This window comes from Babylonia areolata, chromosome 2 (genome assembly GCF_041734735.1).
Source record: "Babylonia areolata isolate BAREFJ2019XMU chromosome 2, ASM4173473v1, whole genome shotgun sequence".
NCBI lineage: Eukaryota > Metazoa > Mollusca > Gastropoda > Neogastropoda > Buccinidae > Babylonia > Babylonia areolata.
The window spans coordinates 35729337-35757279 of record NC_134877.1 but is presented as its reverse complement, the minus strand read 5'-3'; the positions used below and the strand labels follow the sequence as shown (position 1 = coordinate 35757279).

The following is a 27943-nucleotide window of genomic DNA, read 5'->3' as shown; positions in this document are numbered from 1 at the left end:
AATGCATGACAGACACAGAGAGAGAAATAAGAGAGGCGGAGAGACTGAAAAACAGAACTAGAGGACAAAAACAAAAAAAAGACACTTCAGATGTTCAAACTTGTCAGTCCATTCAAGATGTATTTATTTATATCACATTATCTTCTCACATGGCACCTTCATATAATCAAAACTAGCTGACTGAATAGTTTTTACACTATCTTCACCAAAAAGATGTCATACCTATTACATTTCATGCACACAGAAAATGGAAAATACAAATTAACTGAGCTCAAATCATTCTTCATCGCAAGATTATCATTCATCACTTTCTCTTGTTTAGTTCTTACATTGCATCTCATTCTTTGGTGTCACACAGCACCAGCCCCACCACATCACTCCCTCCTCACCCTCCACCTCCCGCACTCCTGATCCTCCTCCTCCTCCCTAAAAGATGTAAAAGATGCCCATGTGCAATGTTTCAATGCCTCTAGGGGGCACATGAAATAACCTTCTTGCCTTGCCTTCCCTCCAAACCAAGAGTCATTACAAAGAACATACATTCACAAGATGGGTAAGAAATGGACATTAATTTATAGCAAACATCTTGCCAACTGTTACATACTGAACAAACTTGTGCTGTACAAATGATAAACTTACTAACAAACTGCAGGTAGTAACCTTTTTCAAACTGTTGCACAAATAATACACATGTACCTGTTACACAACTGTAAGCTTCTACACACTTAAACACTGGTTAAACAGATGTGAACAAATGTGCATGTGTGTGCTTCTGTGCACAGAAATCTTCATTATCTTGCCTTTGTGTAAATAATCTTGTGCAAAAAAAGGCAACATGCAACTAACATGGCATGCCATTCATGAAATCTAACTGTAGCAAAATATAGATGATGGACAGAACACATGAGCACCATAAGATTGACGTGGTAAGTAGCCACAGAATAAAACTATATATGTTTGAAACAAAGCATTTATGGATGTGTAGGTGAGAGAATTGGTTGCCAGGTCCTGAGTGGTGCCCCTGTGGTTGGAGACAGAAGACGAAGAAGATGTTCATGAAAACTTATATACAGTGAACAAACAAAATGAAAAAACACCAAAAAAAAAAAGTGAAATCCATTTTGAAAACAATTTCTTAACAATTAAAGCACTTTAGAATTCTTCCAAAACTCTGAAGTGGTTCTCAATGGATCTGGGCTCATCTTCAAAATGAAGTTTGTCTGCCACCTTGGCTCCGTCTTTGCGCAGCAGTTCCACGAACCGACGTTTCTCTTTGCCAATCCATCGCCTCATGGGGTCCTTTACCTGGTAAGGTGTAACGTGCACATGGATACTGATGCCCAAGGGCAGCCAGGTGCCCCACAGCATCTGGATCCGTGACCCACGTATTGCTGCCCCCGCTGTGACCTCCATCCAGCCAGGTCATGGACTGAATTTGACCTATGAATTTTTTAATTCTGCTGTTGTCCTGCTCACTTTCAAGTTCGTGCACCAGCTGGTTAAGCACGATGCAACCTTTGCTGAAGCCAATCAGGTGCACAGGAACATCTGGAATTGTCTGTCCCAATCGTCTGTCAACCACTGTTCCTTCTGAAGCTTCAGCTTTTGTTTCTTCTGAATCTGCTGCAGCATTCTGCCCTGAAGGCAAGCTGTGGCTTTGGGGGACTTCTGAACCACCACAAGAGTTCTCAGCAACACCAGCTTTGCTGGAAACACTGTTGCCGCTCTGAGGATCACTGCCACTGTGAGTATCATGGGAGGGGCTAAGGGCCAGACCCACAGCTTCTTCATACACATCCACAAGTCTCTTCCAGGCGCCAAAGTCTGAGGAATGGGTGGGGCAACCAAAGTCATTGGACTGGACAAACTGACTGTAAACACTGAAGGTCTTGAGGTGCATGTGGTGAGGCTTGACAACCAGGACCATGGCAGTGGGGAATCGCTCACACAGTCGTCCTGCCGTAGACACACTGTTCCAGCGAACATACTTGCCGTTGTCACGATGGCTCAGCATGTTTTCTGGATAGTCCTGCATGAAAAGACATTCAAACAATTTCTTTCTTCTTTTTTTTTTCAAAGATAAAGGTGTTTTCTTGCTGTTTGTATTCTGTGTTATATTTTGTACAAGTATTTTTTTTGTTTTTTTATTTAAGTAATTTCAGAAGAAATAATCATGCATTTAGTCATGCTGTTTATGTCTGTAGCCAAGCTAATACATGGTCAATATTCACTACAGGCTATATACATATCATATAACATGGTACATTCTATTGTTATGCAAAGGTGAAAAAACAGATCTTGTGTTGATCTGCATGAAGTCTGCACACTCCCTTCCTTCTGTTCCGAAAAATCAATGTAAGAAGTCAACTGTAAAGATTAATGCAAAAGAAACGTAACAAAGTATACTGATATAAAAAAAATATTAAATAAAAAAAACATACTCTGAGTGTATATATGTATGTGTGAGTATGTGTGTGTGCATGCATTCATATGTGTCTGTGTGTGTGTGGGCGGGGGGTGTTAGGGGGGAGAGTGGGGAGGGTGTTCAAGTGCACTTATGCAACATGTGTACTTATGTTTCTTTGTTTTTTTGCCTGAAAATGTCATCCTTGATTGGATATAGCATTCAGGACAATTCAATATCCATATTCTGCAGATCCACATATCTTATTCTTCCATGAGTGTTTGTGTGTGCTTGTGTTTGTGCATATGTGTGTGTGTTCCTCTGAGTGTCTCTGTGTATTCTTGTATGCTTTGTGTCTGTCTGACTCACATGTTACTGTAAAGTGCTTTTGAAGGTTTGAAAGCACTATATAAATGAATTACTATTATTATTACTATTATCACTATTATCATTATCATTTTTATCATTGTTAGTAGTAGCAGTTGTAGTATCTTTATTGTTATTAACATTATCATCATTATTAAAAGTAGTATTATCAGTAATATTATCATCTTCATTATGATCCTTGTCATGATCAATATTATTGTTATTATGATTATGATGATGATGATGATGATTATTATTATTATCATCATAATCGTTATCAGTTTAAATACCATTTAACTGTCACCACACCTCACCTGAACATCTCCACCGAAGAAGATGACCCGCTCCTTGGCCTCTTGACGCTGACCAGCGACAATCACATCCATCACATCCCCACTGCTGATCAGAAACAGGTCGGTAAGGCGACGCACATTGTGCTGGGCATAATGAGACCCCGAAGAAGACATGCTGCCAGACTCAGCCCTGCACAGATTGTAAGGGCCTGGACCCTGGTGTAGACTGCACTGAGGAAATCGCAGGTATTGCAGCCAGGGAAGACCTGCAAGCTGGGGGCACAATCCGTCAGCTACGTCCTGGGGCTGATATCGTGAGGAATATGAAAGGGAGTTGCTGCGCAGCAGCTGTGGGAATGAGTTTCTCAGCAGCAGTGTGGAGAAGCACACCAAGTGTAGTGGCTTCATCCAGTCTTACTGGTGGCCTGACTGAAATGTCAACAATAACAACAACAAAATTGATTCATTTTTTTTAATCCCTGATATGGAAAATTGGCAGTTTTTGTGAGGTGATGTCAAAAATCATGTGTGTCAGTGTGTGTGTGTGTGTGTGTGTGTGTGTGTGTGTGTGTGTGTGTGTGTGTGTGTGCGTGCACATGTGTGTTTGTGTAAGTGTGTGTGTGTGTGTGTGTGTGTGCGAGTGCATATCCATATTTTACCATATAACATATTCATAGTCATGCTTCATCACCAAATATTTAAATAAATTGATTGAACACACACACACACACACACACACACACACATATGCACCCACCCACACGCACATGCATTCCTACAAATTGCAGTTCCCACGACACACACACATATATACACACACTGCACATGCATGCACGCACATCAACATCCACATACATGCACTTGTACACATGCAGGGCACTCCTCACAGACAGACAGACAGACAGACACACACACACACACACACACACACACACACACACACACACACACACACACACACACATGTGTATGCACACATACTACCAACGATTGACCTCAAGAGAGATGGAAAAAGATATCTGATGCCATGAACGTGGCATCTAGTGTGTTGCTCAGTCCAATGTAGTTTGGAAAGCGCAGATTAAGAAAGTCTGTTCCGTTCTGAAGAAATCTGAGCAATGTTGGTTTGGAAATGATGTCAACTTTCGTTTGATTTGCACAGGATCATGCTCTACCTTTCATGCTAGACTGACTCTCACTCCCTCTCTTTATCTTTCTTTCTGTGAGGCAATCAATGGTGTGATGGCCTTGCACCTCACTGTTTAGGTACTCTTTTATTTTTCTTAGGATTTAACATTTTCCCAGATGTGGGCCGCTCGTTGTTGTCTACCAGCTAGCCTGTCAGCTCACTCATTTCACTTAAAAACTGCCTGCCCAGGGCAGTAAAACCATGTAAGCTTTTGAATCTGAAAGTTACACATTGCCTCATGCCACTCTGGGCTCCCCATTCCACTTTCAAATTTTGAAGGAGGTTCACTGAGTCAGTCAGAGGAATACAATACATCAAGGAAATAACCTCTCATGGGAGGGGAACACACAGAATGACCAGGCAATTAATCCAGAGAATTTCGTCAACACTTGTCATTATCACTTCAGTTTTTATGGTTTGGGGATTTTATCCTGCTCACAATTAATGGAACTGTATGTTTTGAAGATGCAGCCATCGATCAACAACATGGTCGATAAACTCAAAAATTTTATATCTTCTGATGCCGGTCAATCACAATGAAAAATTACCAGTGTAATCAGAAGTGCGTCATCTGTGACATATTCTATGGTAAAGGTGGGTGAAGACCGACAAAATCGTTTTTCTTGTAAAAACAGTATCTGTCCTGGAAAGCGCAGTGCAGTGTCACATAACTTACACGCTTCGTTCTTGATTTGGCGAAAGAGGGGGAGTCCGTCTGCTAGGACAAATAATGTCAGATGTCTGCTCTCCCTTGTTCAGTTGGTCATATCCGGTAAACAAGGTGACAAAAACTAAATAGGTAGGTTGGGATTTGTTTGGTTGTTGGTTTTTTTTACGTTTTGGGTGTTTCTTTGAATGTTCGAAACACTGTTCTCTCTTGCTATCCCATCCCGATAAGTACGAGAGGTTAATGCGAAACACTTTAGCCGTTGTACTCGTAAAACTGGGTTTGCAAACCAGATGATCTTTGATGAAGTTCAAGGCTGTCTCAGAGAGCACTTTGGCGAGTCCTTGCAAAAGAATCCACAAGACTCGCATAATCTGGATAAGACGTGATTTCAATCTCCCTGATGTGGATTGGTCGACAGACAATGTGAAACAATACGCTCCCCAGCCAACCCTATCCTCATAGTTGATTACCATGTGTGTGGTCTGTCTAGAGCCGTAGAGGTCTGAAAAGGAGGTTGGTGGCCCCAGACCCCTTGTCCAGTCCCCTTAATTAGGCACTGACTACCCAAACAAACTCCACAACACAACAGCAAACCGGAACCTTTGTAAATGTCAGATTCTTCAAATTGATGAAGGCGGGCAGATACGAGAGAAGAAGAAGACCATCATGGGTCAGTTTTGGAACCGACAAGGATCGCCACAAGCAAAATTTATACCACCGAGCTGTTCTTTGCCAACAACAAAACACTGGTTAATGCAGTGAAAGTCATACCGGGGATATGAGAACATGAAGCAGTCGTTATAGAATCCTCCCTACTACCTGTCCACCATCTGAGAAGTCCAAGGATTAGGGGAGATTTGATACAGACTTACAAAATTATTAACAACGTTGATGACATTGATACTAATACTTTATTTTACTCTTCGCCAATCAAGCATAACAAGAAATTCTGAAGGAAAAATATTGGTTAAATCATTTTGCACAAAAGAATATCTAACAATTCTGTTTTGTTGTTAACATGTGGAACTCGCAACCACCTTCATTTGCAAAAGATACTAACACTGCAGTTTTAAGAACTTTCTGGACTGTGATCCAAAGTTTGGCAACATGTTTTATAAATTAAATGAGGCCTGCAGTGCAGACCAACAAAGATGTTACAAAGAGGGGACATTTGTGTGTGTGTGTCGGACATGCGTGTATACACATGTATGCATACATATATCATAATACTGATGTTTGTGTGTATGCTCGTGCGTGCATGCCTGTGTGTGTTTCATGTTTGTGTGCATTTATGTGTGTGTGTGTGTGCATTTCGTCTGTGTGTGCTTTTATCAGTACTTGTTTTTTATAATACATAGATGATGATATTTGGTCTAGCTCCTCCTTTGGGGTGACTGTGTTGTTCACATGGAATGGTTTTCAAGATTTTTACATGTGGTTGTGATTTTTGTGTAGAGTTGATTTTTTGTTGTTGTTGTTGTTTACTCCTGTAAAGTGCCTTGAGCATTATTGTATTTTAATAAAAGGTGAAATAGAAATAGGCTATGTTATTATTATTGTTATTAAAGGCAAAAATGCCAGTCCCTACTCCTACCACTAAGGAAGGGTACTCAACTGTTTCCACAGCAAGGCAAACTTTCCCACTGTGAAAGAAAAGTCTGGCCCTGGGCATCGATCCTCGATCGGTGTCTAGCGAGCAGCTCAACATCGGTCCTGAATAATTAACGAATGTAACGTTCAATTCTTGTTCAATTAAAGTCTATGCATATTTCAGTTACAGCATTTCATGGAAATGCGGGCCATTATTGATTCCTGAGTTCGCTTTCGCTACTGTCTGGCATGAACTTTTCACTAATGGCTGATAGAACTGGTCCCAACAGAAAAGTCCAACCAGGAATCAAACTCTTGATCCACAAATTGGTCACCCTTAACACCTCTTCCTGACTCTATATTTGCCAAATTTCCCTCTAAAATTGCTAACAAACTCCCACTAATTTTTTTTTTATTACAGATTGAAGAACTTTTACCAACTGAACTTACCGGTAGTAAGGATTGCTGACGTCATTCAGTGACATTCTCGTATGGATATCCATGAAGCACCAAACTTTGTATCGATCGAGGATCAACACCCAGTTACTTCAGAGAAAAAAAAACAAAAGATCTCCACCCTGAGTTTGAGACATCAGTGACCCCAATGTCAGTTGAAGACCTGTGATTCATGAATAAGATTTAATTCTTTAATCCATGGCCTGATCACAGAGTATGATAACATCTAAACTTGACAAATACAATAACTTAAAGCCATGGATCAGAAACCATGTTAAGAACAGACGGAAAAAGCTCCATCAACCAAGTAACTTGAAGGTCTGAACAAGACAGCATGACAAGAAGATTGAAGATTGAAGTTCAGACTGAAACAAGACTCACTTACATGATGTCAATTGCGCACAGTTTACAAATCATTGCAAATGGCTTCATGACTTCGTCAGTTGTCAAGAAAATTACCTTGTTGTTAGCCAAGATGCTGCAGTGCATACTTTCAGATTAATCTCTGAGGTCAAGGGTTTAAGGAGACAGTATGGAGTCTGCTACATCTTTTGCATCCTGGATAATGTCTCTGTTGAAAATGAAACACTGACCTTGCTCTACTTTTGTTCAAAACTCTTGCTTAGTGAAGTTACTCATGGCATTTAAAAGTGATACAAAGATAAAAATAATTACGAAATACACTTTTGTGATGAGATCCACCTGCGCCATTTTCATCTTGTCACATTAAAGCTCCACACGCGTGCACACAAAACACACACACACACACACACAGACACACACACACATACACACACAAAGAATTTTGAAAAATCAAGCTAATTTTGGACTTTTTTAATTTTCACCTTCACCTTCACCTTCACCTCTCCCGTAGTCTGGGTTCAGACCGTTGGGGCACCGCTGCTGACCTGGCCACCACCCCTCTCCACTCTTCACGGTTTTTAATTTTATGCAATAGCAAATATTTCATTTTGTTGTCTCACAGAAAAGAAAAATTTTGAAACTGATATTGACTGAGTTAAGACTTAATATATATATTTCATAACACCAGTAGAGACTGAATTAACTAAGTCTTAATATGTTTCATAATACCAGCAGAGACTGAATTAACTAAGACTTAATTTGTTTCATAACAACAGCAGAGAACATTTTGAAGAAAAGAAGGCATTCAGCTGGAACAGCTGTTTAATAAAACCAAGGTATGAAGATATTTGTGTTTGATATTTCTTTTTCCCTAATATTTAAAAATCAGCATTGAAGTTTGAACAATAACACTGCAATAAAAAAAAAATTAAAAAACGTTTTAACCTGTCAATGCCTTGCTTTCATTAAAATAAAAAAAATTAAATTAAATATTTTTAAAAACCACACCACAGTACTTGCAAAGAATATCTTGGTGCAGATATTACACTGGTTCATTTGATGTGATAAAAAAAAAACTTTGTGTTTGATTCCCAGGAGATAGACAGGGGTTGTAATCTTTGTTTTTCTGTGGAGATTTTAATTATTTGTACCCTGAATACTGATTCATCCAGACACCCGCTTACTTCCCTTGGACTGAATCTGGATATTTTCTAACTGCAGTGGCCATGTTCAGTTTTGCTTTCTCAATCAGTTTCTTTTCATTCAGTGCTTTTAGCTTGTTGGCTTTAGCCTTAACATTGCTCACCAATGCTTTCAAGGGAACTGAACATGTTTTTGATGACATGAGCATTTTGTGTATGACTTTTATCTTTGACAAAACATTCGGCTGTTGTTGGGCTGGATTACAGAAACTGTAGCTGCACTAATTAAAACATTTTAAAAAATGGCAGATAGAAGTCATCTCACAATAGAGTTTGACGATAACAATAACAATGAAGAAAATGATGTTGTTTTTTTCAGAGGGCACAATTTAAACAAATGAGTTTGGTAACTGGTCAGTAGTCTCTTGAACTGTGCCACTAACCCACACTAACAGAGTATACTTAGTCTGTTGGTTGCTTGGATTGTCTCCCTGTTTGTCTATCTCAGTGTTTGTCACTGCCTGTCTCTGTCTTTCTGCTCTTTGTTTTGTATCCACACAAACACTTGTGCGCACAGATGCATGCACTCGCACTCAATAAAGAAAGAAAAAGGCTGCAGTGGAGATAGTAGGTGGGGGAAGGGGTTGGAAGGGGGTGGGGGGGGAGCTGAGAGGCTCATGCAGAATTCTTTCTGATATTTCATCAAAGTACAAAGAGTGTCATCAAGCATCAGCATTTTTCTTCTGACAAGCTAGATGTTTTTGCTGTTGTCGTTTGATTTTTTAGTCCACACCTATTCACATTTTTCAGCTTTCTTTAGTGTTACTTAGGATGTCAGTGTAAGATCTGCCCCCACTTTTGTGTGGTTTCACTGTACTGCAGTGCATGATGCACTGTTTGTATTATGTGATGTGCAGCCCTGCGATATGCATAATACAATGCTGTGCAGTACCTATCTGTTTTGGGTTTTTTAAAGTGTAGCATGGTGCATGCAGTACGGCACAACTCAGCAGCATGATGCTGCACAAAAAGCAAGCAATTTTACTAATTTTAGAACATGAATTCATACAAAACAGTATAATACAGAACATGGGTGGATAAGTGCCTGCAAGTGTATTTTGTTTTCCTCGAAGCAGGTTTTTCTGCAGAATTTTACCATGGACAACCCTTCTGTTGCCATGGGTTCTTTTATGTGCACAAAATTCATGCTACACTTTGGACCTCAGTTTATCATCTCATCCAAATGACTACTAGTACCACCACTGAAAGCCATCAAGGTCTAGTAGAGGGGGTGAAAATACTACAGGTGTGGGATTTGATCCTGTGGCTTCCTAGACAGACATGTTATCACAAGGCCACCACTGCACTGAACCCAGTACTTGCATCACAAAGAGTCTGGGTTGCATACATGCATGTAGTAAAGTACCGTTTTTACACCACATACAATTTATGATGAAGACCAGTGCATGATATGACATGCACACTCGTCTGGTGTACAGAGCTGGTTGACCTTAAACAAAACTGTCCCCAGTGTGAATGACAAACTCAGAAATCACATTGTACCTGTGAGTGCACCTGTGTTGAGGGTGCTCAGGGAGAGCGAAAATGAGGAGTGGTTTGGTAGGTGTTGGACTGGTGGTTTGGGCAACTAATAAACTTGTGGTTTGGCAGCTAATGAGCTGATGTGTTGGCACCGAAAGAACTGGTGGTTGGGCAGTTAATAAGAATGGGTGGGTTGATGTTGATATATAATTTGGCATGCTGATGGAGCACGTTCATTGAACATTGTCATGCTTCTCTTAACCCCTTGACTGCTGAACCTTGGTGAAGTGTATTCAGTGTGGCATCTGTTTTAAGTTCATTTCCAACATTGTGTATACTTTTCAATGAGATAATTGATTCTCCTCACAGAAGGTAATATGATTCCAAGACGGAAAAAAGACAAAGAATGGTGACTGACATCCTGACCTGAAAGCTTAGTCTTACCTAAATGAGGTTACGTCCCTTCTCTGAAGATCTTATTCATCAGCAGCGGTCAAGGCATTAAACCAAGGGTTGGATAGACCTGCGTTCCTTCAGGGAAGAAGACAAAATTGACTGCAGGATTCTTCAAGACAAAAAACTAAAGTTTATAAAAACCTTTTTGGTGGTAGATGAATCCTCTTTGTTTAGTGGGATACGACGTTTCGAACCATAGGCCCGTTGACAAGTGATGAGAAGAGGGCAGTGTGGATAGGAAAGCCTATGTGAGAAAAGGGTGATGACATCTCACTACTTTCTACCCTTTTCTCACATAGGCTTTCCTATCCACACTGTCCTCTTCTCATCACTTGTCTGCGTTCCTTCATTTTTCTTTCTATGTCAGTTGTGGTTTCCTTTCATTCAGTCATGGTCTCTTCATTTTTTTCTTTTTTTTCTTCCCAAGAGGTTTGTTTCCATGGCCTGCTTTGTTGTTTTCTTTTGATATTTATGACATAGATTATATATTTTTCAGCATTTATGAAATTAGATTTTGGTCACATTGTCCGTGTGTTTGTGTGTGTGTGTGTACTCACATGCTTGCACATATGTAGGATGTGGGTTTGAAATGCAGTGGTATGCATCAGCATTATATATCGGACAAAAACCAATAAAGAGTTGAGAAATTTTGATCATTCCATTGCTGAAGAGGAAAAAAGTCCCATTACTTTTTCATAGTTGAGTTCACTGTCCAATACATGTCATTTTTAGTTCAGACATCATGTGTGACAAATTTTGGTGACAAGTCGATCCTCCCCAAACGACCTGACCAGTCAGAAGAAGACAGCGTTATCCTGCAAGCATGCAAAAGCTCAGTTTCTGCCAGTGCCCTACTGCTTGATTGACCAGAAAATAATGTTTTCAGTGCATGCATTGGTCGGAAAAGCATCTGCTTCTTCTTTTCTGCCCAAGCTGATTTGGTCATGCTTCAAACCGTTTCTTGATCTTCCCAAAGAAAAAAAAGGCTTCTGAGGATCAGAGATCTTTGGCTAGATTTTCTGTAACAATGCTCAGTGATTCTTATTACTATTGGTGAATGTTCAAGTCAACAGTTTCAGGCAAGAAATGGCAGTGGTCACGAATGTGGCTATGAAAATCAGTGTTGATAAACCAATAACTAAGCCTTTCAATGAACCATCGTTGTTGAAAGTCTTCAAACAGGAACAACAGCATTCATCAATGGAAATCATCTGAACCAGTCAGAAAATACTGCTTTTCTCCAAACTAGTTTTTGACAGAATAATGGAAAGAAGTACGGAGGGGTGAAAGGGACTGAGACTAGAACAGAAGACATTGAGAAAGTTTTCATTTTTCAAGATAGTATTCATTTTCATGATTTTCAAGACTTCAGTTTCATATTCTCCATTTTCAGTACTTGATTTTTGTTTAGTGAAATTTCTTCAAAGTACAGGAGTATTTTCAGTTGTAACATACTGACTTTATGGGGGATGGAGGGGGGGGGGTCGATATTGACTGATTGATTTCAGCGTCCAATTCATCACTATGTGAAGAAGGCAAATTTCTGATTATATTTGGGTGGGTAGGGACATTAGTTCGAATGTTGTCCATGGATGCACACCCCTGGAAATGAGTGTGTTTGTGTGTGTGAGTACATCTGTAGAGGTGTGGTGTGTGTGTGTGTGTGTGTGTTATCAACAACTATTCTGTAACACTTATGCCGTTATGGTCTAACTGTAAGAACAAGTCATCATCCAAATGACCAGAAGCATCGAACTTCTGCAGCATTTAGTAGTTTATCGCATCGCCAAGTTTAGATATGGTTAAGTTGGAAACTTTCTTTGATTTTCACAGTCATGTTTAATTAATCATTAATTTGTGACATTCTGCATATATCATTGTATCTTTGAAGATGCAAACACACAAGTATACACACACACACACACACACACACACACACACACACACACACACATAAATGCCTGCATGCATAAGCATGAAAAAAAAGTAGGATTGATTCCAGTGCCATGGATGATATATATCTATTTTTTTTCAATTTATGTTTGTTTTGTCAGAGGATCCAACATAGCTGTGTCATCTCTAGACATGGCTGCGAGGGTATGTATACCATTAATGTTGAATACATGGTGGTGGTGATGGATGTGTGTGTGTGTGTGTGTATTAATGTGTGTGTGTGCTCACATGTCATACACTTTATCAGTGTGTCTATATGATATGTTGGGGGGGCGGGGGGGTTGTTTTGTTTTTTTGTTGTTTTTGCTGCATGTTGTTTACTCTGTGTGTGTGTGTGTGTGTGTGTGTGTGTGTGTGTGTGCTTCTTTGTGTGTGATTTTCCTCTGTGTGTATGTGTGTGTGTGTGTGTACATCTCTGGGTGTGTGTACATGTGTGTGTGTGCATTTGTGTCTGTATACATGTATGTGTGTGCTGCTGTGTGTGTGTGAATGAGATCTTGTAGCTTTTGCTCCATCTCACCCATGCTGTTGTTGTGTGTGTGTGGAACGTGCAGCAGCTTGTTGCCCCCTACAAACAGTGTGTGCGTGCCTACTTGCCCAGTCTGCAAGCTGTTGTGCAACATTTCCGCCTGTTTTCATCTCAAGATGAGTACAGTGGCAGCACCTCTTCCTACATAATAGATGAACCTGACAGTAAGTACTGAGCATGGTGAAATATTGCCTGGGCTGACTAGAAAACCAGTCAGTTGATAATGACTTACTGTTAGTAAATTAGATGCTCTCTACAGCATTGGACACATGAGGCAAAGTGCTCCACAGGCAGACAAAGCGCTGGTATCACACTATCATCTGTCGACAAGTTTTGAGGTCTCGTCTCAGCTTATTGCTGCTAGTTCATCTTGGGCCTTCCCCTCTTTCTCCAGCCTGCAGGTGACTCAATTCTCAGCTTGGCTTGATGTTATTGTGGTTGTGGGGAGCTTCAGAACAGGTCCCAGTCAGTGGAGACACTGCAGTTGTGGTTGAGATGAGATAATATGCATGGGATTAAAGAATTATTGCACTAAAAGACTATTCTTGGATCAATCCTGTCGGCAACGCCCATTGTGTAACCGTAGACCAGGTAGTCCTGGGTGGTATATAAAGGGGATTTATAGAATTAATGAATTCAAGGGATTAAAAGAAATAAAGAATAAAAAAAGCCAGTCACAAAGGAAAAGCTACTCTTTTATTGTTACGTTTGCGTGCACATTTTGATATCTTACTGAATGAGTCGATCGGCTGTACCCAGATAGGCAGCCTGTTGTACAAATGATTCCATGTTTATAAATGGCTTGAAGTTTGTTCTCTGAGTCTGACTGAAGATATATCTGTCTATCTATCTCTGTCTGTCTGGGCATACTATTTACAACAAAGCTGAGTTTGAAAAGCACGGTCTCAGAAACATGAAGGAAGCAAAAGAAGGGGGTCATAGAAATTCTGAGATCTTTGCTTACACTAAATTCAATTGATTCATGTATATTCTGGAAACTTTTTAACTCACAAATTGAGCCAACCCTTCTTTATGGTGCTGAAATTTAGGGATTTTGTGATTATAGAGATTTAGAAAAAATACATGTATACATTTGCCGTCAAACGTTTTCTACAAGACCCCAATGCATGCTTCAGATATATTAATGTACGGAGAAACTGGTAGATACCCTTATATGTAAAATGATATGTTGAATGTATAAAGTATTGGTTGAAGTTATTAAGGCTGCCAGTATCAAAACTCTTTAGACAGGCATAAGAAATGCTATTCGTCGAACAGGACAAGGGAAAAGAAAACTGGACATACTTTGTGAAAAAGATTTTTAACTGTGCATGGATTTTGGATTGTGTGGATGTGTCAGGGAGTGGGATATGAAGAGGGCTTTATTTCAGAATTTAAAGAAAGACTTTTAGCTTCATAAAAACAAAATTGGCATTCTAAAATGGAAAGTTCTGAAAAATAGGATTGGTTTCTGAGTTTTAAAAGTATGCTCAAGTGGTTACAAATAAATGGCACAGAATAAGTATGCCAGATTTAGACTGAGAACACTTGGCCTGAACACACAACCAAGGTGGTTTTATTTTGACCCATCCACACTCTCCCCATGTCCAGTGTGTGGGTTCCAAAGAGAGAATAAAATACATTTTTTATTTCATTGTAAAGCCTATGATAATGTTCTTGATAAATGTGTCATCTTCCAAACAAGTATTGCAAGGAGTAAGGATGTCATTGGTATGCTGAAAATGAATTTTGATCATGATACAGTAAGAACACTGGCGAGTTTATTGTTGAAGCATGTACTGATATAGTATTTGAAAGAAAAGTAATACATGGTAAGAGCTTCAGTACCCAGATAAACAACAACAACAACAACAACAAAACAACAAAAAAGATTTTTGGTTCTGTTAACTTGAAAAATGGATTGACAAGAGTTAGTTTATTTAACTACAAAGTTTGTTTGTGTTTTTTCTGTTTGATTTTGTTTCATTGTTTTCACCATTATTGTTTTGGTTGTACCCACATGTCACTAGAGTTGTACAGCTAATGACATTAGATATGTTTCAGTGTTCTCTCTCTCTCTCTCTCTCTCTCTATATATATATATATATATATATATATATATATGTGTGTGTGTGTGTGTGTGTGTTATGAGTATCAATGATAATGAATTTTCTGCCCCGGTGGCCGTAAAAGGAAGTGGGGCCTTTAACCCCAAACCTTAACCTCACAACCCATGGCACTCATCTACAGTCACCCAAGTGACGTGGCCAGACCCTTCCCTGGGACCTCTGTGTTCTGCTGACCGCCGCTTCCCAATGCCAGGCAATGTGGGTGTCATCCAGGAAGTCAGAGCGGCCTCAAACACAGGCCTCCCGGCGGGCGCCGAGCTCTCCTTCGTGGACCCTGTGATCACACTGCCTCCCCAGCCAGAGGAGCGTCACTTTGGCGTCCTGGTCCACTACCTGTCTCACAGCAAGCAGGTCTGTGTGGTGCGGTGTCCTGATGTGTTTATTGTGTTGCAGGCATGACGGGTTTTTTTGTGTTTTTATTGGTGGTTGTTTTTGGGGGTGAGGCACAGGGTGGGGGGACGGTTGTTTTATGTTGTAGATGTGGGTCTGGGGCGGGAGGGTTGGGATTGTGTGTGTGTAGTTGTCCATGCGTGTGTGTGTGTGTGTGTGTGCACCTGCATGACTGTGTGTGTATGTGTTTGTGTGTGTACTTGTGTGTGTTTGTGTGTGCTGGCTTGTGTGTGTATGTCCTGATTTGTGTGAGTGCTAGCGTGTTTGTGGGCTTGCATGTGTTTGTTTATATGAGTGCTTGTGTGTGTGTGAGCTGGTGTATGTTGTGTGTGTGTGTGTGCTTGCATGTGGGGTAGGGGGGTGCTACATGTGTGTGGGTGCTGGGGCATGTCTGTGCTTGCACGTATGTATTTTTTAAAATGCGCTGGCCTTTGTGTAAGTATGTATATGTGTGTGTGAGAGAGTGTGTGTGTATACATGTATACACATATGTGTGAGTGTATGTTCCAGTCGATCAAATCAGCTTATAAACAGCATATTCTTTCCCTTTTTAAGAACAGCCAAGTTAAAATCAAAGACATTTTGTAAAAAAAATAAGATTTTCTGTTTGTTTCAAATCAGTGATTCTGGTAAACAATAATCTTTCAGTTAAAGTAGCTAATACATTGTTTCAACAGACATTACATTATGCGTATAACAGTACATTCTTGCAAAATAGAGAAAATGATAAATGTATGGTATAGTTTCTTGGTGTGTGTGTGTGTTCCCTTGTTTTGTTTTGTTATTGGTTTTTGGGGTTTTTTGGTTTGGGGGTGTTTTTTTTTAATAGTCTTCACTGACAGAGGAAAACAAAATGAATGTGGGTCAGGACACTCCAGCCTTGTATTCATCTCCATGCATGGTCTTATCTCAGATTCGTTTAGGCAAGGCACACTGTTTCAGTGTTGACCTACATTTGTTGGGGGGAGTATCTGAGAGCCTGGCTGTCATATTTAGCCTTGGAGAGCAAATGTTTGAAGGTCACTCTGAGTGCTAGTGGACAGTCTTGTGTGTGTGTGTCTGAGCCGTGTGTGTATATACAAACATTCCGTGGACTGTGTGTGGGTATGTGGTGAGCTGTGGTGTGCCCAAAGTCAGTTTGTGGGTAAGGTGGGTTTGATTCAGTTGTGGCTGTGCTGGATACTGTGGTAAATTTTCTTTTTCTTTTCGGTTTGTTTTTTTTTCCTCTCTGTTTCTGTCTCTGCTTCTCTCTTTGCCTGTCTCTCTCTCTCTCTCTCTCTCTCTCTCTCTCTGTCTCTCTCTCTCTCTCTGTGTCTTTACATCTCAGTGTCTCAGTTGCTTCTTCAGTTGTTTTTTTTTAACTGTTCTACTACTACAGCTGTTGTAAGTATTGGTTTATCTTTTTCCATCTCGGTTTATGCCTACCTTAGTTTAATGGATTGCAGGTACATGACATGTATGATGTTTACAGCAATCTTGAATACGTAGCGATGTATCTTGGGTAATTGATTTATTTTTATTTGTTTGAAAACAAATCAACCAAACTCCAATAGACTTCCTGCTTTCAAAACAACATTCAAGACACCCTTCAACTAGTGTTCGGTTTTTGGTGTCTCTGCATCTTCTTTTCCTTGTGTACTAAATTGTCTTCATTGGAAAAGATTCTCTGATTCTGGAACCATACAGTAGAAAGTTTCCTTTACTCAAAATTGAAAGATACAAGCACACACACACACACACACACACACACATTCTCATTAACACATGCTCCCACCACCTCTCTCTCCCTTCCTCCCCCCCCCCCCCCCTCTCTCTCTCTCTCTCTCTCTCTCTCTATGAGGTGGTTATTGAAAAAATAGCTTGGAATGATGCACATGTTGATGTGTTCCTTTATAAGTTGTCTAAGCCAGAAATCCATGTGAAACTAGACTGTGCAATGAATCAAATAGGCGTAGATGTGAATGATACCTTGAAGTTGAATATATTCAATGAATGTATGAAAGAACGCTCTGCTTGTATGACGCAATGTATGTCTGTAAGAAATCATGTGACTGGTTCAGTCATGAGTGTAAGGTAAAGAAGAGAAATGTTAGAAGACCATTAAGAATTAGTTGTTGATCTTTAAAGCCTGAAGATTTTCAAGAATATTCGATTGCTAGGCATGAATACAAACATTTACTTGAAAGGGAAAAAAAAAAAGATAGAGTGTTAGATCATCTTATTAATTTTGGGATACAGTTCACAAAGTGTCTTTTAAAAGAAAACAGCCAGGAAGTAATATCACTGTTGACAAATGGTTTCAGCATTTCAAATCTTTATTAGAGAAATATGTCAGTAATATTAATGTTATTGATGAATTGTATTTTGATGACACTGATAATTACATTAATCGTCCAATTTCTAAAGAAGATCTGTTATTAGCTTTTAAAACACGGAAAGCAGCTGGTCCTGATGGCATTATTATGAGTTACTGATAAATTCAAATTGTCAGGTGGTTGATTTTCTCTTGAAACTATTTAGTGCTCTCTTTGATAGTGGTGCGTTCCCTGAAAACTGGACAGAATCAATAATGTTGCCATTGTTCAAAAAGGGGGATGTTGATAATGTTAATAGCTATAGAGGTATATCTCTTAGCGATGTAAGTAGTAAACTTTACAGCTCTATTATAAATAACAGATTACAAGAGTGGGTTGAGGAAAATGACATTACTGGTAAACATCAAGCAGGCTTTAAAAAGAGATAGTCAACCATATATCATAGTTATGTTTACTTTGATAGCACTAATACAGAAACAATTTTCTTACAACCGTAAACTTTATGTAGCTTTTATTGACTTCGAGAAAGCTTTTGATTCCATAAATAGAAATCTGTTATGGCCCATTTTAATTAAACATGGTAACAGAGGGAAATTGCATAGATGTATTAAAAGCATGTACAACAATTTCAAATATAGGGTAAGATGTGGTGGAAACTTGTCAGGTTATATTAATTGTTCTGCTGGAGTAAAACAAGGTGATGTATGTAGCCCGGTATTTTTTCCTATCTTCATAAATGAGTTAGCATTACACGTTATTAATAATGGAGTTACTTTGATGCCAGATGTTTTTGAGTTCTTCATTCTTTTGTTGGCTGATGATGTAATTTTGTTTTCAGAGACAGTTGTAGGTTTACAGACTCAATTAAATAACTTTTATTTAGCTGCTTCAAGACTTCAATTAAGAGTTAATATGGGGAAAAGTAATACTATAGTGTTCCAAAAGGGTGGATACTTAGGTGTAAGGGAAAGGTGGGTATATGATGGTGTTCAAATGCATGTATTTAATGTCTACAAATACTTGGGAATATTTTTCTCCACCCATCTCAGTTTTGTTGTCGCTTGTAAAGATATTGCCAGTAAAGCTAAGAATGCCTTGATATGTGTTATGCAGAAGTTGTATTTACTCAATAACAATTCCTTAGAACTGTTCTTCAAGCTTTTTGATTCACAGAGACAACCTATTATGCAGTATGGGTTGGAATTATGGGGCTTGGATAAAGCAGCAATCCACTGTGAATCTGTTAATCTCTTTGTTATTAAAAGGCTTTTGGGACTACATCAGAGAACGCCTTATGGTTTAGTTTATGGTGAAACCAATCGTTATCCAGTATATGTGAATTGTGCTGTCAGTTCAATTCAGTACTGGTTAAGATTATTACAGATGGAAAATCATAGACTACCATATAAAGCTTATAAAATGTTGTACCACTTAGATGTCAATGGTAAGAAAAACTGGGTTTCAAATGTACACCTTTGTGTGAAAATGGATTTGGGCATGTATAGTTAAATCAGGGTGTTGGTGGTTTTAAAAGTTTCATACTTACTTTTTGTCAGCATCTAGTTGATTGCAGGTGGCAAACTTGGGATCTACAAACTAGTACAAATGAAAGGTGCAGTCTTCATAGAACATTTTGCAGTAATCATGATATGAAACCTTATTTGTCGTTAAATGTTGATAGACATCTCAAGTGTATTACAAACAAGATTCAGACTCGGTATAACTGATTTGGCTGTCCATCGTTTAAGGTGCAGAACATAATATAAGGAATCTGATTTATTGTGTCCATTATGCAAGAAATCAAAAGAAGATGAAGTACATTTTGTCCTTTGTTGTGAAGCACTTAGTAATATTAGATAAAGACTCACTTGACCTAAATACTACAAACAGCCCTGTGTGTTTAAGTTGAGTTTATTGTTGTCAAGCACTGATGTCACTGTTGTTTGTAATTTATCTCTGTACCTGTACAAGGATTTTAAGTTTAGAGAAATAGCAGCTTCCTAATCTGTTCTGTTACTTATAATTAATGCTTAGTTTTGTTTTTTGGTTTGCTTGTTATCTGTTTCGCTCTTCATGTTGTGTATATTATGCATTGTTCGCACACCCCTTCATTAGGTGCCATGGCCTATAATGAATAAATCATCCATATCCCTGTCTCTCTCTCTCTCTCTCTCTCTCTCTCTCTCTCTCTCTCTCTCTCTCTCTCTCTCTCTCTAACAGTGAAACACTGCTTAGGAAATGTTTAATACATTCACCACAACATTTCATATTGATACAATGCCAAATCCATTCATATTTTGATTAAGGGAGGAAGTCTGTTTAGGAGGATAGTTTCTGTGTGTGTGCATGTGTGTGAGCTACTTTTGACAAGTGAGTTTTTGATTGCAGACTGAATTGAAAGAATACATAGCAGAGGATACGTCTCCAAAGGCCTCAGACATGATGGAATGTGCTGCACATGACTGTCCTGTGCTTTTGCGAAAAGGTACTCCAAAATGCACGCTCGTGCATACAACATGCACAGACACGTACACACACACACAGAGGCTACATTTGTTTTAAGAATAGAAATTGTCTTGCATTGACAGTAACATGGTGTGATTCATGTTCATCAACTACCAAGCTTTAAAAAAAAAAAGGGGGGGGGAGAGGGGGTATGTGCTTTTCACTGTAGAGGAAAAAACAGAAAAAAAGGAACATAGACAGAAGCAAACCATCTATGAGGTGTGACAATATGCTGTTCTAAGCTGATTTGTTGACAACTTCACCACAAGCACTGAAGCATGTGTATACTTATAAACTCACAGCTGTGTTGTGATGGCAGTATTTAATCAATGTTCTTTTGTTTCATCAGTTTGTAATCTTCCCTACCCCAAAAAGATTAAAGGAAATCAAATATGCAATCTTTACTTTCTGGATTGCTATTGTTTAATATGGAGAGTCTTTTTGAGTTTTCTCTTTGCTTTAATCTGAACAAATGTTTATAGTTGTTGTTTTTTTCCAGTTGAAAGAACTGTAGTTTCTTTTTCTTTTTTTCTTCCCAAACTGAACCGTTCTTGTGGCTTTTACATTGAAATTGAACCAGTTTTGCTGTTTTTTTGTTTGCTTATTTTGGGGTGTTTTTTTTTTGTTTGTTTGTTTGTTTTGTTTTTTCTTGATTTAAACCTGTTTTGGTGGTTTTTCTTTTGACACTGAGGAACCAGTTTCAGTGGTATTTCTTTTTTTTCTTTTCTTTTTGTTTTTTGTTGGGTTTTTTTTTGTTTGTTTGTTTTGTTTTTTGATGTTTTTTCATAATGCAATTGACATTGAGACCGAAAAAAACAAATAACTACACATGCATACAAAAAAAAGCAAAATGAAGGAAATTTTCTGTTATGGAAGCTTACGAAAAACACCAAGAGTACATTCACATCATTTGCAGATAATAGACGGGCACAATAGCTGAGTGGTTAAAACGTTGGACTTTCAATCTGAGGGTCCTAGGTTTGAATCTTGGTAACAGTGCCTGGTGTATACACAAACAGAAGATCAAATACACACGTTAATGATCCTGAAATCCATGTCAGCGTTCGGTGGGTTATGGAAACAAGAACATACCTAGTATGCACACCCCCAAAAACGGAGTATGGCTGCCTACATGGCAGGATAAAAACGGCCATACACGTAAAAGCCCACTTGTGTACATACAAGTGAACGTAAGAGTTGTAGCCCACAAAGAAGAAGTAAATAATAAATGTTGGTAATGGTGTGCTTATGACTTCAGTCAGAATCCATGTGTGTGTGTGTGTGTGTACATACAACTACAAGTTAAATGCGCAATGCCAGCAGCATGTACAACGCAACATTTTTTTCCGTTCAGATTTTGCAGACCTGTTTCCAGACCGGAACACGATGGAGGGCCCCTTCACTGTCATCACTCTGAGCCAGCACACACAGAATGACATGACTGTTTGGTCCATGGAGGTGGATGCTGAACGGGAACAGCTCCTGGAAATGGTAACTGCTGACAGTTCCGTCACTGCCATACCGTTAAAGTTGGACTATTGAGCGCATAGTTGTATAAGCCACATCCACTGAATTTTATAATAATAAAAAAATTAATGAATTTAGATACACATAAGCTGCACTGATTTATAAGCCGCAAATGTTGCTAAAAAAAACTAAGTGAAAAAATGTCCAAAAATTAATCACAAAACGTGAGAAACTCGACAGCCATAGAAACTTGTCATATGCATGCAAAGCACAACTTGTGTTACAAATTCAGTGACAAATCAACACAAAAATGATAATACAGCTACATCAAAGATAAACACTAACACACACACTGACAATTACCGGTAGTCACATTTATTCATTCATCATAGTCATCATTTCCACTGAAGCACTGAAAGCATTGTCTTCAGTGTTGGAATTGAACAACGGAAGCACAGCTTCTTCTGCCGTGGCATCGCTGACCCAGGACTATTTTCACTGTCGGATGAGTCTTGCTGGCTGGAGCTAGTGGCATCTCTGTTGTGTGCTGCATTCAAGAGTCCATCTTTGTGACTTTTTGCAGTGAGAATGTTCGCCCCTCTGCTTTCTCTAAGGTCGGATCATGGATTAATTCACTCCAAGTTCATAGGCAACAGCTGGGTTTCCCTTTTCAATAGCCAGATCAGTCGCCTTCAGTTTGAAAGCTGCATCAAATGCCTTGCTTCGTCTTTTTCGGCATTATGGAAGTTGTCTGAACAAGGGCGATCAACTGAATGTTTCGTGTGTGTAAAGGCCATGTGTAATTTAGAGGAAAAAAACTTAACAGATATCAATAGCACTCTTTTACAGTGAGTTCTGAACTTACAAAGAGTCAAAACAAATTTTGAAACATAATATGAATCTAAAAATAGACTGGAGACTGATGGCAACAACTTAATTTAACCTGAACGCATAATAGGAAAACCTGCAACATTGGGAAATATCCTTGAACAAGTCGTACCGTTATTTAAGCCACAGGGGTCGAAGTTTCGGGGGAAAGTTGTGGTTGATAGTCCGAATTTTATGGTACATGCTTTTGCCTTGGTTTTCCCTCTCTATTTGCTCTTTTTGAGGCGAAGAAAATGTGGAAATAGCCAACTATTCTAGAGCGGTTGTTAGCCTCTTGGGGCTGAAAGCAGGGGTGGTACAGAGCCGTGGAAGTCTGGAAAGGTCTTGGAAAAATGAGGGAACAATTTCTAAGACTGGAAAGTTATTTTCTGCCCATCAGGATCATGATAAGTCTTGGAGTTTTGATAACCTTTGATCAGTACCATTCAAAAAAGAGCTTTATCAAGTTGATCATGAAGTTAATGCTTCTTTGAATAAAACTTGATGAAAGGAGATCAGTGTGTCATGAGTTTGTAGTGCATTCACTACTTTTTTTTTTTTAATGATCAATGGTGTGACTAATTTTGCTGACCAAATCAAATGCAGTTCAGTGATGAAAAGTCCACAATGACTGACATCCTGACCTAAAGTTGAGTTTTATCTCAGTGAGATGACAACCCTTCACTGAGGTGTCTGTTTTTGGTAAAGGGGAGAAGGAGGAGTGAATGTTCACTGTATGTTTTGGAGGGGTGTCCTGTCCCTGCACTGGAGATATATGTAGCTGTACCTGTTATTTGTGTGTGTATGTGTGAGTGTGTGTGTGTGTTCTATGAAATGCATTTTGTTTTAATCTAAGCCTTGTTTACTTCATAGCTTTTATAATCTGATTCATCTCTTAAGTGTGCTTTTTCATTCCTATGAACACACTGGATGTTTTCCATTGTCAGATAGTGGTTGATGTGTTTTTTAAGGCATGTTTATAGTCAACTGGATGATGTAAGGCACTTTGAGCAGCATTGGTGCTGGATATCGCGCTATAGATAAACTATGTATTATCATTATTATAATTATTATTACTTGAGTACATGGTAATCTCTGCTGTAACTTCTCTCCAAGTGTGTGTGTGTGCGCACATACATTATGTGTGCTGTGGATATTTTGCCTGCTTGCGTTTAGTCGAGGGGAGAAGGAGTGAATGTTGGCTATATCTTTTGGAGAGGTGTCCTGTCCCCACGCCTGAACATTCTCATGTAATAGATCATTTTCATTTCAGAGGCTGGAGAAAGGGAGAGAGATGATGGATTGTATTGGTGGCCTTTGTATTGCTCAGTATGTTGACAATTTTCATTCCTTTTTTTTTTTTTTTTTTTTTTTTTTTTTTTTGCAGTTCATGCAAGGTGCAGTGGAAATATGCAATTCCTTGTCGAAAAAGGGGTTCTGGGCAGATTTTGTTGACCCCTCCACTGGAAAACCGGTAAGTACTGTTGTATTGCAATGTATGTGTCTCTGTGTCTGTGTGTGTTCTTTTGTTATTTTTGAGTGCAAGAGTCATCCAAGTACAGTTAACGTGAGATCTGCAGTTGGTTTTTCTCCCATCTTTATTCTTAACTCTTTAGTTTGTTGGTGCACCAAGTAAAAATGAGAAGAAAAAAAGTGCATCACTACAAGTAGCATCACAATGGCAATTGTATATGTGGACACACTAACACTGACTTAACGTTCTTTAGTTTCTGTTTATGATTTTATTTATATGGTCTCTTTGATTAGGAAACAGCACTTGAGCTATCCATAATAAAAATAATAAATGTTTAGATCTGTATATGTACGTCTACTTTGTGAAAATTTCAGTTGATGTCTGTCATTTCATAATGAATGAGGAATGTTTGATGGAATATGCATGCTTGTAAAGAAAATTATAAACACCTCATGCAGACATAGCGCCAGAGACCGTTATGTGTTTGGAAGCGCCACTCCCCACCCCCCCAAACCTCACCCCCTGCCCCCCCACCCTCCCGCCCCTTATTCTCCCTTTCTCCCATCTCGATAAAGTGTGGAAAAAAAGAAGAAAAAACAACTTAACACTGCATCTAGAACTGCATCTTTAAACTCACAGAATGAAAAGTTATTGTTATTAACATATAGATATATATTTATAGATATATACATCACACGTTTTTGTCACTGTATTTCTTGTGAAGCTGATATGGTTCCTCCACCTGTTTCCTTCAGTTCAAAGGCCCTCACACGAACGCCACTTTCTTTGAAACGGATGAGCGCTATCGCAAACTGGGCTTTGAAATCGATGACCTGGGTTGCTGCAAGGTGATTCGACATTACATGTGGGGAACCCACGCTTTCGTCAGCTGCCTCTTTACCAATGCACCCGTGGACCATCCGGTCATCTCACAGATAGTGCAGGCTGGGAAGAACACGTGTGAAGTGAAGGCTGGGATTGAGACATGTGAAGCACATCCCTGATTGACTTGTTCATTGCCCTGTCGTTTCAGTATGAATTAAAGAGATTTTTTTGTTTGTTTGTTATGCTGTGTGCTTTTTTTTGTTTTTTTTGTAATCAGTGCTTTCTAAATAACTTGGGTTTTTTGGTTGTCACTGTTGATGAACAGGATGAGTTCTGTTGTGGAAGTTTTCTCTCAGCCCCCATACAAATTCCCATATGGATGTACTGGTCGTGCCATTTATAATATATTCACTTCCATTTGGGTGAATGTTGTGTTGTATTGTATCCTATTAGAATGCGGTTTTTGTTTTGTTTTTATTAACATGGGAGATTCAGTCTTTTACATTTTGTGCTCAACTGTTCTAGTATACACATGGATTACAATGTTATGGAATACGACATTCTTTGTCACCACTTCCTGTTGTTCATTTCTGCACATGATCTGAGAGCAGTAGAAATTTCTGTTAAAGATTGCTAATGGATTCATCTACTCAACCAGAGATTGAAACAGGTCAATTGTTTTGTGTTGTATCTTCTCAAAGTGTTTTTGAGTTGTTGTTTTTTTAATGGCAAGATAGTTTTGTCATCTCCACTGAATTTAACCAGAAATGTAGATTTTAGTTTTGCTTTGGTTTATTGACTTGGGATGCAGTCATAGTGTGATGAATAAGTGAATATTATGTTATAAATGTTCATGGCATGTTTATTTTACATGTTTATTACAAGTAAAGCTCAGCACTTTTTAATTTCACAAAACACACACACACACACACACACAAATTGGCATGTTTTGTAGATACTTGAATGTGGCAAGACTTCAATCTCCGAGGTCCAGATATGAATCTATGTGTGATGACAAAAGGCTCAAGAACATTAACTGTACATTATGGATCTTTTATGCCTAAGAGTAAGATAGTTTTCAAATGAAAATGGATCTTCTTGAAAGCAACCAGTTGAAGACCGAAGAATAAAACTTTGTTGAAATTTTGTGTTCAGATTATACAAGATTTTGCAATGTTGCTGATGAATGATTTTTTAATACTTCATACATGAGCCAATACTTGTGTTGCACTTAATCCCAGTATCTTAAGATTAAAATACATGTTTTTAAACCTTCGCTGGCTGTTGTGGGTCGTACATGACACAGAAGGGTACAAAAATGCCAATATCTCAGCCAATTCTTATTATTTTTCTACGAAATTTCAGAAATGCTTCCTACATCTAAAAGGCCAACTTTTGCCAAAAAATGAAAAAAATTCATTAATTAGTAAGTGAGTAATTAAAGGTGGCGTTTTAACTACACACGGACGCTTGTGTGGGTCGTGTATGACCCATGCTTTTTAAAGAGGAAAAAACGTGGTCACCCCTCGAAAGCTCATGTGGGTCATGCACGACCCATACCTTTTTAATAGTGATTTCAGGTTTAATTTGCAATTAGTGAAGGAAAATAGAGAAGTTTTACTTTCAATAGCCTCACTACCCCACTACTCTCACACTACTACCCTCCCCCCTCCCCGCCCCATCCCTTTCGCCTGTCTTCAGCTATAACTCCTTTCCATCACTTTCTCTAAAAGCATGTACCTGTGTGACTGAATATCTTTGATTGTGCGTGTATAGGATGCTATGAGTCATCTCTCTCTCTCTCTCTCTCCGTCTCTGTGTGCATAAGTAGGGTTTGTATGTATGTGGTGTTATGCGTGTGTGTGATCAGTTGTGTGTGTATGTGCGTGTGTGTGAATGCGTGAGCATGTGTTTCTTCTGAGTGTATGTGTTTGTGTGAGTCTGTGTGTGCGAGCGCATGTGTGTGTAATCAGTTGTTTACGATATGTTTTCCTTTTCTATATTTTGTTATAAGCTTTGGAGGAATATACAGGTTTTTGTCTCTTTACACAGTATGGGTCGTGCACAACCCACACAAGCTTTGGAGGAATGTACATACAGGTTTTTGTCTCTAAAAGGTATGGGTCATGGACGACCCACATGAGATTCCGTGTGTAGTCAAAAGCGACAGCAGTATGGGGTTGTGGATGACCCACATGAGCTTCCTTGTGTAGTCAAAAGCGACAGCCAGTGAAGGTTAAAGGTTCTGAAATTCACATCTGAGTTTGGTGGATTTTCAGTTTCATATCCCAGCCAACTGCAGAAGACAAAAGTCACAATTGCAATAGCATTTCTGGCCAGGGTGTCATAATTATAATACTGATATGTTTGATTGTTTGACAACTGAAGTGAAACAGTTGGGCAGCCCTGATATGGCTCTGCATGGTTGGCTGGAGTAAAGGTAACAATGTCAAGTGCAGCATGCAAACGCATATTTAAAAAAATACAATGTGTTAATTCTCATCAGTCGTCAGTTACATCTTAAAATCTTTTCTAGCACAAATCAAGAAGTGAAAGTGAAACTGCAGAGAGAAAGGGAGATGGTATGTTTTGGAATGTGTTTTTCAGTCAGACAGTATCAGGAGGAGGAGGAGATTTTTTTTTTTTTTTCTTCTTCTAGTTATTCTGCCTTTCCTACCTCTTACTATTCACTTTCACTCCTTATATTTGTATTTGCTGAAAAGATTGCCTTTTTCATTAGTCGGGTCTCAGATGTAGGCACTGCTGTCTAGGCTATAAGCAGAACCACACACTTAGCCGACTGCGAGATCCCCCTGACAGGCCAGATAGTGCCAGACACTGATAAGTAGGTCAGCTGCTGTGCCTGCTAACCCGTCACTGACCCTTCTTTGTCTTCTATTAAAGCGTGGCAATTTGCGCGCCTCTTTTGAGCGGGCTGGTGAGCATACTCCTTTATCTGTGGCATTAATGTTTGCACTGTTGGAAAGAGCGGACACTTCTCTTTTTGTTGGTGGTAGT

The 27943-nt window shown here is 39.1% G+C and overlaps 2 protein-coding genes across 6 annotated transcripts; one reads left to right on the top strand and one right to left on the bottom strand.

Annotated features, from left to right (window-relative positions):
• Positions 1-103: 103 nt before the first annotated feature.
• LOC143300655 (mitochondrial protein C2orf69 homolog) lies at positions 104-5017 on the bottom strand. Its single transcript, XM_076614486.1, is given in 4 exon segments — positions 104-1350; positions 1352-2029; positions 3085-3492; positions 4929-5017. Coding segments are annotated over 3 exon segments (1263 nt in total). The 5' UTR covers positions 3472-3492; positions 4929-5017; the 3' UTR covers positions 104-1152.
• LOC143300663 (cobalamin trafficking protein CblD-like) lies at positions 4971-26073 on the top strand. 5 transcript variants are annotated; one of them, XM_076614508.1, is made up of 9 exons: positions 5031-5051; positions 8105-8167; positions 12526-12568; positions 12979-13117; positions 15204-15433; positions 20176-20272; positions 21647-21783; positions 24014-24100; positions 24856-26073. In XM_076614508.1, exons 3-9 carry the CDS (start codon positions 12557-12559, stop codon positions 25102-25104), a joined length of 951 nt encoding a protein of 316 aa, XP_076470623.1. In that variant the 5' UTR covers positions 5031-5051; positions 8105-8167; positions 12526-12556; the 3' UTR covers positions 25105-26073. The 5 variants fall into 5 exon arrangements, with proteins under 5 accessions (XP_076470614.1, XP_076470623.1, XP_076470631.1 ...); XM_076614516.1 differs by having other exon boundaries at positions 5036-5051; positions 8108-8167; XM_076614532.1 differs by lacking the exon at positions 5031-5051 and adding an exon at positions 7036-7118 and having other exon boundaries at positions 8108-8167.
• The last annotated feature ends 1870 nt before the right edge of the window (positions 26074-27943 follow it).